Raw genomic sequence first — 12,226 nt, forward strand, 5'->3', positions numbered from 1 at the left:
CACAGCCTTTCTGGAAAAGGGGAGAAAACTGGTCCTAGTTTTTCTGTGTCCAGGAGTCAAACTGAAACTCCTTGGGACTCTGAAACCATTCCACTGGGACAGGATCCAATCACCACCTGTTACTGGGCAGAGTACATCCTTTTGGGTCAATTCATTGGCCCCGAGCCAATCAATCAAACCAAGTCCCAGCCCACCTCTCTCTCTGGTGCTGACAAGTCTGAAACTCTTGTACAAACTATCAGATATTAGTAGAGTGTTGTTTCCTGTAACTTCTGAATTCTGCTACTTGACTTAAATCTGCTGAAAGCCTCAGGTATTACTTTTGTTCAAAGGAGGTGACCATCGCTGGCTAGACCAGCATTTATTGTCCATTCCTAATTGTCCTTGAGAAGGTTGTAGTGGTGAACTCCCTTCTTGTCTGCTGCAGATCATGTGTTGTAGATAAACCCACAATGCTGCTGGGAGGGATTTGTCCCAGTTACAGTGAAGGGTCGGTTATATGTTTCCAAATCAAAATGGTGTGTGGCTTGGAGGGGAACTTGCAGTTGATAGTTCCCATGCATCTGCTGCCCTTGTCCTTCGAGATGGTAGTGGTCAGAGGATTGAAAAGTGCTGTCAAAGGAACCATAGAATCATAGAACGTACAGTGCAGAAGGAGGTCATTCAGGCCATCGAGTCTGCCCCAACCCTTGGAAAGAGCACCCAATTTGAGCCCACACCTCCACCCCATTACAACAATCCAGTAACCCCACCCAACCTTTGGACACTAAGGGGCAATTCAGCATGGCCAATACACCTAATCTGCACATCTTTGGACTGTGGGAGATAATCGCAGCACCCGGAGGAAACCCACGTAGACACGGAGAGAAAGCACAAACTCCACACAGTCACCCAAGGTTGGAATTGAACCTGGGTCCCTGAAGTTGTGAGGCTTGTTGAGTTACTGCAATACACCTTGTAGATGGAACACACTCCTGCCAATGTGCATTGTTGATGGAGTGATTGGCTGTGTAAGGTGTTGGGTGGGATGCCAGTCAAGCGGGTTGCTTTGTCCTGGATGGTGTCAAGCTTCTGGCTGCACTCATCGAAGTGAGTGGGGAGTATTAAATCATTCTCCTGATTTGCACATTGTAGATGCTGGACAGACTTTGGGGTTCAAGAGATTAGTTACTCATCACAGAATTCTCATTCTCAATGGATTAAAATGAAAGGTAATTAAGATGAACATTTTATGCAGGCGACACATGTAGGAATGACCATTAAATGGACAAAATTTACCAGCTGTTCACTCCGGTGGGATATTCTGGTCCCACCAATGGCACATCCCCGCCTCGGTTTCCCGGCAGCAAGGCATGCACAGTCGACAACGGAGGGACAAGAAAATCCTGCTGGCGGCTGCCTCCACCCACTGGTTTAGCTCACTCAGCTAAATCGCTGGCTTTTAAAGCAGACCAAGCAGGCCAGCAGCATGGTTCGATCCCCGGACAGGCGCCGTAATGTGGCGACTAGGGGCTTTTCACAGTAGGGGCTGATTTAGCTCATTGGGCTAAATCGCTGGCTTTTAAAGCAGACCAAGCAGGCCAGCAGCACGGTTCGATTCCCGTACCAGCCTCCCCGGACAGGTGCCGGAATGCGGCGATTAGGGGCTTTTCACAGTAACTTTATTGAAGCCTACTCATGACAATAAGCGATTTTCATTTTTCATTTCACTGCTGAAAAACACACAACAGCTTGCTCGCTAAATCCCGCCCAATGAATCAGCAACCTCTTCTACATTAAGCCTGATTTTGTTCTCCATTGAAGTGTAAATCACCTTTCTATTAACTAACATCTGCTTTAAACTGTCGCCCGAAACTTAGTTCACCTCTTCTGTTTTATGCAAAATATGAAAGTTGTTTGTTCTTTTCCAGGTGAAAATGCTACCTACTCCAGCTAAATTCCATTACATCTTTAACCTGAGGGACCTCTCTCGCATCTGGCAGGGAATGTTAACCGTACAGGCGGAGGAGTGCTCCAAAATGGAGACTCTGCTGGCTTTGTTTAAACACGAGTGTACCAGAGTCATTGCAGACAGGTAAATACGATGTTTAAGGGGGAAATTTTAATTCAATGCTTAAAGAACAAAGAACAAAGAAAAGTACTTACTCCTGTAATGGTTTGTTACTATCACTCAAATGTGGTTTAAATTGACTTTGTGCTGGACTTTAAGAGTAGAGCAAGAGTAGAAAGGGAGCTGTGGTCAAACCATGGCTTACAAGGGAAATTAGAGACAGTATTCGATTCAAAGAAGAGGCACGCAAATTAGCTAGAAAAAGCAATAGGTCTGATTATTGGGAACAGTTTAAAATTCAGCAAAGACAGACCAAGGGATTGATTAAGAAGATAAAAATAAGGACAGCATGGTAACGCGGTGGTTCGCACTGCTGCCTCATGGCACCGAGGTCTCAGGTTCGATCCCGGCTCTGGGTCACTGTCCGTGTGCAGTTTGCACATTCTCCTCGTGTTTGTAGGGGTTTCGCCCCCACAACCCAAAGATATGCAGGATAGGTGGATTGGCCACGCTAAATTGCCCCTTAATTGGAAAAAATGAATTGGGCACTTTAAATTTATTTTAGAAAAAGAAAAGAAGATGAAAATATAATATGAATATTAACTAGCGGGGAACATAAAATCTGACTGTAAAAGTTTCTACGTAAAGCGAAAAAATTGACAAAAGTGAATGGCAGAGCAGGCTCAAGGGGCCGAATGGTCTCCTCCTGCTCCTGTTTTCTATGCAAGTCTGTGAACAGAGTGAGTGTGGCTTCCAGACTAAAGTAATACCTGGAATTGTCTTGTGAGAAAAGGCTGGACAGGCTAGGCTTGTAACTGCTGGTGTTTAAGAGAGTAGAAGGTAATTTGAATGAAACATGTTGTCATAATAATAATTGGTTGTGGTTGTGGACTCGTGTTATATACAATATGGTACTCTGCCCTCCAAAGGGACATCTGACCTGGGGGTGAAAAGTCAGGGTGCACATGTTTGTGAAGGTTGTGTGTTCATGTCACAAAAATGTGTTTATTCTCACAGCAATGGTTTTGGTCATCCTTCATCATCAAACAAGACACAAAAGGCGCGATTCTCCGCAAAGGCGGAGAGTCGTGAAGGCTGCCACGAAACCGGCCGTGTTTCACGGCAGCCTACGCGCCCCCTCCCGGGACCCGATTCTGCTCCCCGGTCGGGGCTAGCAGCGGGGCCCCGTGAACTCCGGCATCGCGGTCTTAACGAATTTCGCTAATCCCGTGCGCCAAAGTTAGCGACGGCTGACGCATATGATGACGTCAGCCGCGCATGCACGGATTGGACGACTCCAACCTGCGCATGCGCGGATAACGTCATCCGCGCATATGCGTCAGACCCGCGAATGCGCGGTCCGTAATGCCCCTCAGCCGCCCCGCGGACTTATCCTGCGGGGCGGCAGAGGGAGAAAGAGTGCGCGGGAATCGGACCCGCTGCCCGCGATCGGTGGGCACCGATCGCGGGCCCATGCCACCCTTGGCACGGCCGTGGTGCGGCCGTGCCAATCGGTGGCATGGTTGTGCAGAACGGCACTTTGCGGCCGTTTTCACGAATTGGTATAGCAGGTGTATTAAAAATCGTGAAAACGGCCGGAAAGGCCTTGGAAATCGGCCCATCGGCCAGGGGAGAATCGCTGCTCGCCGTAAAAAAACGGCGAGCAGCGATTCGTGTCGGGGGGCGGGCGTGGGGGGGGGGGAAGAATAGCGGGAGTGCGTCGGACCAGCGTCGCCGTAAAAATTTACACCGCCCCGCTATTCTCCGCCCCGTCGTGAGTGCAGAGAATCGCGCCCTAAGGATTTGAGAGGTCATGACAGGGAGTTCGTAGAAAATTTTGTAGGAGAATCTAGAACTAGGTGTTACTGTTTTTAAAAATAAGGGTCTGGATTCTCTGATTTTGGGGCTATGTCTGGAGGATCCGTGGCGTTTTACATGGCAAAACTGGGCAAGGCCCCAGCACCGATCCTTCGACCAGTGAGGGGCCAGCAGCTGCGCCACGTAAAATGTACAGCCTTCCCGATATAAACGCCTGGAGAATTGCTGGGTCCGTGGTCATGCATGCGCATGGTGACGACCTGCAGCGGTCCCGTCATACAACATCGGGCGCCAGCTGTCCGCGGACCCGATCTGCCATAGTGCCCCACCGGGGCACCCCCTCGACACCCCCGTGCCAACCCCCACCAGACTCCCAGCACTAACTGAAGCCCCTCCCGGCCAGCGGCATGGCTCCCACCCGACTGTTGGCAGTGGTGGACACAGTCCACAGTCGCCACGCTGGGTTCCCAACCGCTGAGAGCACATGTCAACGCTCAGTCGGGAACACGGCCCATTGGGGACGGAGTATCGGGAGAGGGCCTTCAGGTTACGTCCTGAGGCCGTCCCAACGGCGTGCCCCTTGATGATGCTGTTTTGGAGGCGGGGAGCATCTGAAAACAGGCACCGCCACCGATTTCATCGTAAAAAGGAATTCTCCGCCCAATTGCCAATTACAAAATCGGCGTCGAGGAACGGAGTATCCCACCCAAGAGGTCACCAATTTAAGACAGAGGTGAGGAGAATTTTTTTCTCTCTGTGGTTGAGAGTCTCTGGAACTGGTACGAACAGGAGGGCTATTCATTTACCCAATCCTGATTTCTGCTCTCACCATCAGAAACAGAAAGTGATGTTTGATATCTCCCCACCCCCGCACCCCCTCCCCCATCTTTATAAGTGGTGGCATATTTTCCCCAATCCCCAGTTTTGGTGTGATCCAATTATCTGTTAATAACCCCACAGCAAACTCAAAATAGAGTAAAATCTGTTAGAGGGTTAGTTCATTGTACACATACTCAAAATGCAGGAAGGTGTTACATTCTATAACACCCTGTGCAATAAAAAGGGATAAAGGAAAGAAAATGTCACAAGGCAAAGACCACAGTTAAAGTAAAATGTATTGCGGGCAGCACGGTGGCACAGTGGTTAGCATTGCTGCCTACGGCGCTGAGGACCTGGGTTCGAATCCAGGCCCTGGGTCACTGTCCGTATGGAGTTTGCACATTCTCCCCGTGTCTGCGTGGGTTTCACCCCCAAAACCCCAAAAAAATGTGCAGATTAGGTGGATTGGCCATGCTAAATTGCCCCTTAATTGGAAAAAATAATTGGCTACTCTAAATTTTAAAAATAAATAATAATAAAATGTATTGTTTCACATGAGTCCAGAATTAAAACTCCAATAGAGTTTGAAAATTCCTTCAGAGAGGTAAGCAGCCTGAAGCTGACTCTCAGTCATCCACTTTTCCAGGAGTGCCAGCGTTGGACTAGGGTTAGCGCAGTAAGAAGTCCATAGAATTTGATCATAGAATTTACAATGCAGAAGGAGGCCATTTGGCCCATCGAGTCTGCACCGGCTCTTGGAAAGAGCAGCCTACCCAAGTTCAACACCTCCACCATATCCCCATAACCCAGTAACCCCACCCAATACTCCAATACTAAGGGCAATTTTTGGACACTAAGGGCAATTTATTATAGCCAATCCACCTAACCTGCACATATTTGGACTGTGGGAGGAAACCGGAGCACCCGGAGGAAACCCACGCGCACACGGAGAGGACGTGCAGACTCCGCACAGACAGTGACCCAAGTCGGAATCGAACCTGGGACCCTGGAGCTGTGAAAGCAGTTGCGCTATCCACAATGCTAACGTGCTGCCCACAACACCAGGTTAAAGTCCAACAGGTTTGTTTCAAATCACCCTCGGGGGTCGCGTAACTATTCAGCGTTTCCACAATTTCCACGATGGGGGAAGCACAGAGATGAATTAGTCTTGTAGAGAAGTTCTGATAGAAACTGTGTAGTTGAAGGTAAGGAAATTTAAACCTGGAAAGAACTTTGGTTCTTCTGCTTTTTGTTTGATGTTTGATGGCAGGCAGCCTTCTTTAGCTTCACAGGGCAATATTACAGATTCGAGCAGCTTGGAATGGGGGAAGGGGTGTCATGAGGAAGTTGACCATCCCGAGAAAGTGGAGGACTGCCTTCTTGTCCTCCGGGATCTTCATGGCATTGATCGCCGAGACCTTGTCGGCATCTGGCCTCATGCCTTTCTACGAGATGTGGTCACCGAGGAATTTGATGTCTGATTGACCGAACGAGCTCTTGGCCCTGTTGAGCTGGAGACCATGCTCATGGATTCTCTGGAATACCTGCTTGAGGCGAGCAATGTGTTCTTGGGGAGTTGTGGACCAGACGATGACATCATCAACATACACTCGCACCCCCTCGATATCCTACATCATCTGTTCCATGATGTGGTGAAATACGTCTGAGGCAGAGATGATGCCAAAAGGCATGCAGTTGTAGCAGTAGCGACAGAACGTGGTGTTGAACGTGCATAGCTTGCGACTGGATGCGTCCAGCTGTATTTGCCAAAAACCCTTGGAGGCATCCAGCTTTGTAAAGAATTTGGCATGAGCCATCTCACTGGTCAACTCTTCACGTTTTCGTATCAGGTAATGCTCCCACATGATGTTGCGGTTTAGACCCTTGGGATCAATGCAGATCCGAAGCTCCCCGACGGCTTCTTGACACAGACCATGGAGCTAACCCCAGTCTGTTGGCTCTGTGACCTTTGATATGATGCCCTGGTCTTGGAGGTCCTGTAATTGCTGCTTGAGGCGATCCTTGAGGGGTGCCGGCACCTGGCGTGGTGCATGAATTACAGGGGTGGCGTTCGGCTTGAGCAGGATTTTGTATCGGTATGGGAGCATGCCCATTCCATCGAACACGCTGTGGTACCGCGTGGTGATGTCATCAATATCAGCTTGGAAGTTTTCATCAGGTGAGGCCGTCGCCTGTGACAATGACATGGTGTGGACTCGCTGAACCAGGTTCAGGAGCTTGGAGGCCCGAGCACCGAGCAGGGATGCTCTGTCAGGTCCGATGATCTCAAACCGCAGTGTCGCTTTAATCGCCTTATTGGACACCCCTAGTTGGCACGAGCCACTGGCAGCTATGGCATTGCCATTGTAGTCAAGGAGCTGGCAGGTCGGTGGAAGAATACTTGGTCTGACGCAGATGGTGTCGAGATCGGATTTCGAGATGAGGTTCACTGATGCACCAGTATCCAGTTTGAACCGGATGCAAGCTTTGTTAAATGTGAGGACAGCACACCACTCATCGTCAGGATCCCCGCTGAGGATCGAGAGGTGCTTCACCATCTTGGAGAAAGGCAGCGCATGCTTCGTAATGATGCCCACCCGGTATGGGGATTTGAGGCACTCAGCATCAGGGTCCGTTGGGCTGTCGGGATCGGAATATGACATGCCTTGCTGTATTGAACGGACACTTCTGCGCCGTGGCTGGGATCGCTGGCTGCTGGGCGGTGGAGCAGATCTGCAAAGGGCTGCGTAGTGGCCAAGCTTGCCACACTGTAGACACCGTTGTCCTTTTGCCGGACATTGCTGCTTTAAGTGGACGGAGCCACAATTCAGACACATCATGAGGCCAACATCAGCGCGTTCCGTGCGCCATTGCGCATGCACGGTGCGGTCGAACGACGTACGCACCTGCGCAGTCTGGTCGTTGGTCTTGTCGTCCTCTTGGTCGTGGTGCGCTGCGTAGGGGCCTGGGAAAAGCATATGAAACGGCCACTCTCGTCGATGCTTATGCCCTTTATTTGTGCGATAGCTTGCACCCGATCCGCCTCGCGGGAGGCTAGCTTGGCATTCTCTGCCGCCCTGATGTGGGAGTACCGATTGGCAGCATGGTCCTGGACAACGCACTTCTTGATAGCAATGGTGAGGGTCAGCTGCTTGACTTTCAGGAGCTGCTGGCGAAGGGAATCGGAGTGGACCCCGAAAACGATCTGATCCCGGATCATGGAATGAGCTGTCGAGTCATAGTTACATGACAGTGCGAGGATGCGGAGATGGGTCAAAAAGGACTGAAAAGATTCATCCTTACCCTGAAGCCTCTGCTGGAAAACGTACCGTTCAAAGGTCCCATTCACCTCAATGTCGCAGTGGCTGTCGAACTTCAACAGAACTGTTTTAAATTTCGCCTTGTCTTCGCCTTCAGCGAACATAAGGGAGTTGTACATGTGGATGGCGTGGTCCCCTGCTATTGAGAGGAATAGTGCGATCTTCCTGGCATCCAATGCGGCCTCGAGGTCAGTGGCCTCGAAGTATAGGAGAAACCTTTGTTTGAAGATCTTCCAATTGGGGCCGAGGTTGCCGGAGGAGGAGGGTGGACATTTTCCATGTCACCGGATGGCTGCTTGCTGGTCAATGCTGATTCACTCGAGGTAGATCCCTCAAATTTCAGTATCACTCCGTGGTACCATGATGTGTTAGGCAGGTTGGGTCGACGTGGACTGCACTTGATTCAGTGTAGCGAGAGAGACCTCTAACACTGGAGAAAATCCAACACGATTTTATTTAACATCTTAACTAATATACATGTTCAACTGTGGGTTGACACTATACTGAATTGACTGGAGACCTGACACTAGCCTGACCAGATTTACAAGCTACCACATGGTGTTTGCACTGGCTAGCTCATGAACTCTGTCTCGGTGGCTGGGTCCAGAGAGAGCGGGAAACCTAGTGCCCTCTGGCTTTATAGTGGTAGTGTCCTGTCTGGTGATTGGCTGCTGTGTTCTGTGTGCTCACTGGTCATCCTGTGTGTCAATCACTGCCTGTCTGCACTCCATTATATACATAGATGTATATTATGACAACCCTATCTATCCCGGTTTTAAAGACACTCAGTGATTTGATCTCCACAGCCTTCTGGGGCAAAGTGTTCCACAGATTCATCAACGAGTCCCTCCCCTTCCAGGTCGAGAGCGACGCATCAGAAGTAGCTCTGGCGGCCACCCTGAACCAAGCGGGCCTTCTTCTCCAGAACCCTCCAGGCTTCCGAACTCCGCCACCCCTCTGTGGAAAAGGAAGCCCTGGCCATAGTCGAAGCGGTGCGACATTGGAGGCACTATTTGACCGGCAGGAGGTTTACCCTCCTCACAGACCAGCGGTCAGTAGCCTTCATGTTTGATAATGCACAAAGGGCAAGATTAAGAATGACAAGATCTTACGGTGGCGGATCAAGTTGTCCACGTACAACTATGAGATCTTGTATCGTCCTGGGAAGCTCAATGAGCCTCCTGATGCCCTGTCCCGCGGTATCTGCGCCAGCGCGCAGATAGACCGCCTCTGCTCCCTCCACGCGGACCTCTGCCATCCAGGGGTGACCCATTTCCACCATTTCATTAAGGCCCGCAACCTGCCTTTCTTCATCGCGGAAGTCAGGACAGTAACCCGTGACTGCCACATCTGCGCCGAGTGCAAACCGCACTTCTACTGCCCCGAGCGCGCACACCTGATCAAAGCATCCCGCCCCTTTGAACGTCTCAGCATTGACTTCAAGGGGCCCCTTCCCTCTAACAACCGCAACATTTACTTCCTGGCAGTAATTGACGAATTCTCCCACTTCCCTTTCGTCATTCCCTGCCCCGACATGACCGCATCGACCGTCATTAAGGCCCTCCTCTCCATCTTCTCCCTGTTCGGCTACCCCGCGTACATACACAGCGATCGGGGGTCCTCCTTTATGAGCGACGAGCTGCGTCAATTCCTGCTCAACAGGGGCATCGCCTCTAGCAGGACGACCAGCTATAACCCTCGGGGTAATGGACAGGTCGAGCGGGAGAATGGTACCATCTGGAAGACCATACTACTGGCCCTCCGGTCCAGAGATCTCCCTATTTCCCGATGGCAAGAGGTTATCCCCGATGCACTGCACTCGATCCGCTCACTCCTCTGTACTGCAACTAATCAGACACCTCATGAACGTCTTCTTGTCTTCCCCAGGAAGTCGTCCTCCGGATCCGCTCTCCCGACGTGGCTGGCCGCCCCCGGACCCATCTTGCTCCGGAAGCATGTGTGGGTGCACAAGTCCGACCCGTTGGTGGAACAAGTCCAGTTACTCCACGCTAACCCGCAGTATGCGTATGTGGAGTACCCCAACGGTCGGCAGGACACGGTCTCCCTCCGGGACCTGGCACCCGCCGGCGTGCGGCCTTCCCCCCCTTCACCACAGACCCACCCCCTGTTTTTGTCCCCCCAGCGCCCCACCCAGGTCACCCCTTCCCCATCTATGGCGTCTCCACAGCCAGCTCGGGTGACGGAGACTAGTCAAGGACCATTGCTCCCGGACTCCAGGCCGTCAGCGGAACCACCACCATCGGCTGAACCACGTCACCTACTCCACTGCGGCGGTCTGCCAGAACGTCACGGGCCACGAAAAGACTGATCGAATCGATCTAAATTTCAACAGCTCCATTGACTTTGTTGGGACTTTGTGTAATATTGCTAATTGTCTGGGCCAGTGGGAAGCCAAAAATGTAATTAAAGAAAAGGAGAGAAAATTTTTGTTCTCCTGGCTGCTACTCATACCACCAGTTCTTCCCCCCCCCCCCTCCCCACACCGCCCCCCCGCCCCCGGCTCTCGTTGATACCCCCCCCCCGGCTTCTTTCTCCGCAAGGGGTGAATGTGGTGGTATGATTTGCATAGCTGTCTGCCATTGGTGCAGAACACCGGTTTACCATTGGCCCTGGTCGGTCATGTGGCTCTCGACCGATTGGTTGAGACCAGCCATGTGACGGCTCTCCGATTGGTCGAGAGGCTGAGTTAACCACGCCTCCATACCGAGGTATAAATAGTCGGAACGCCCGGCGGTCGTCCATTTTATTGTAGTCAACCGCAGGGCTAAGTTCTAGCTTATTAAAGCCTAACTTTTGTATAGCAACTTGTCTCTCGTGCAATTGATGGCTTATCAATGGGGTCTGAACAGAGCCTTTTATAGCCTCAGAAGTACATCCCTGGTCTTGTATTCCAGCCCCCTCGACATGAATGCTAACTTTAAGGGCAGCACGGTAGTATTGTGGATAGCACAATCGCTTCATAGCTCCAGGGTCCCAGGTTCGATTCCGGCTTGGGTCACTGTCTGTGCGGAGTCTGCACATCCTCCCCGTGTGTGCGTGGGTTTCCTCCGGGTGCTCCGGTTTCCTCCCACAGTCCAAAGATGTGCAAGTTAGGTGGATTGGACATGATAAATTGCCCTTAGTGTCCAAAAGTTCCCTTAGTGTTGGGTGGGGTTACTGGGTTATGGGAATAGGGTGGAGGTGTTAACCTTGGTGAGGGTGCTCTTTCCAGGAGCCGGTGCAGACTCAATGGGTCGAATGGCCTCCTTCTGCACTGTAAATTCTATGATCTATGATCTAACATTGCATTTGTCTTCTTAACTGCCGACTGAACCTGAAGAGAATTGTGAACATGGACTCCCAAGTGTCTTTGTAATTGTTGTTTTCCGAAGCATTTTCTCATTTACAAAATAGTCAATGCCTCCATTCCTCCTTCCAAAGTGCAAAATCTCACACTTTTCCACAATGTATTCCATCTGCCACTTCAGAGTTTGTTTCCTATTTCGAAGTCCCGAACTGTCAGCATTTTCCCTTCCTGTCTCCAGTTTATAAAGGTTGTGCCCAGCATGGCTGGATGGAATTTGTGATTTCCACAAATGGGGGCCATGAGGGACATCTTGGTCAGCGAAAAGCTGACCGAAGTGCTGTCTTAGTTGGCCCCACGTTTTCAGTATGGCCGCTATCATTGGGTTGGATGTGTACTTTGCCGAGGGGGATGGGAGTGCTGCCGTGGCTAGTGCCTGGAGGATTGTCCTCGTGCAGGAGGCCTCCTCCATGTGCACCCACTCAGAATTGTGTTTGTGCACCCATCCCATCATTCTTTCTGCTGTTGCTGCCCTGTGGTAGTATTACAAATTTGGCAGTGCCAGGCCTCCCTTAATTTTCTTCCTTTTCAGTGTTGGTTTGGGGACTCTTGGATTTTTACCCCCCTACACAAATGGCATAATAAAGCTGCCTACATTTAGGAAGAAAGTCTTGGGGCTGAAGATTGGTATGGATCTTAACAGGAAGAGGAACCTTGGCAGCACATTCATTTTGATCGTCTGCAGTCTTCTCGCCAGGAAGAGTGGGAGTGCACCCCGCCTCTGTAGGTCCTTTCTGACTTCCTCCACCAGGCTAGTCAGGTTCCACTTGTAGATCTGTGTCCAGTCTCTGGCTATTTGGATCACCAGGTATCGGAATCTATTTGGGGCTATTTTAAATGGGAGCCCATCCACCT

At 50.8% G+C, this 12,226-nt stretch overlaps 1 protein-coding gene across 1 annotated transcript in view; it reads left to right on the forward strand.

Moving 5' to 3' along the window:
• The window catches only part of LOC119966923 (dynein heavy chain 8, axonemal-like), a 1,786,259-nt gene that overhangs the window by 1,413,970 nt on the left and 360,063 nt on the right, over positions 1–12,226 (forward strand). The window contains exon 59 of the mRNA XM_038798881.1: positions 1,911–2,074. Within this exon, the coding sequence (XP_038654809.1) occupies positions 1,911–2,074 (164 nt within the window). The remainder of the gene's footprint in view (positions 1–1,910; positions 2,075–12,226) is intronic.

This window comes from Scyliorhinus canicula, chromosome 6, assembly GCF_902713615.1.
Source record: "Scyliorhinus canicula chromosome 6, sScyCan1.1, whole genome shotgun sequence".
In the NCBI taxonomy this organism is placed as follows: domain Eukaryota; kingdom Metazoa; phylum Chordata; class Chondrichthyes; order Carcharhiniformes; family Scyliorhinidae; genus Scyliorhinus; species Scyliorhinus canicula.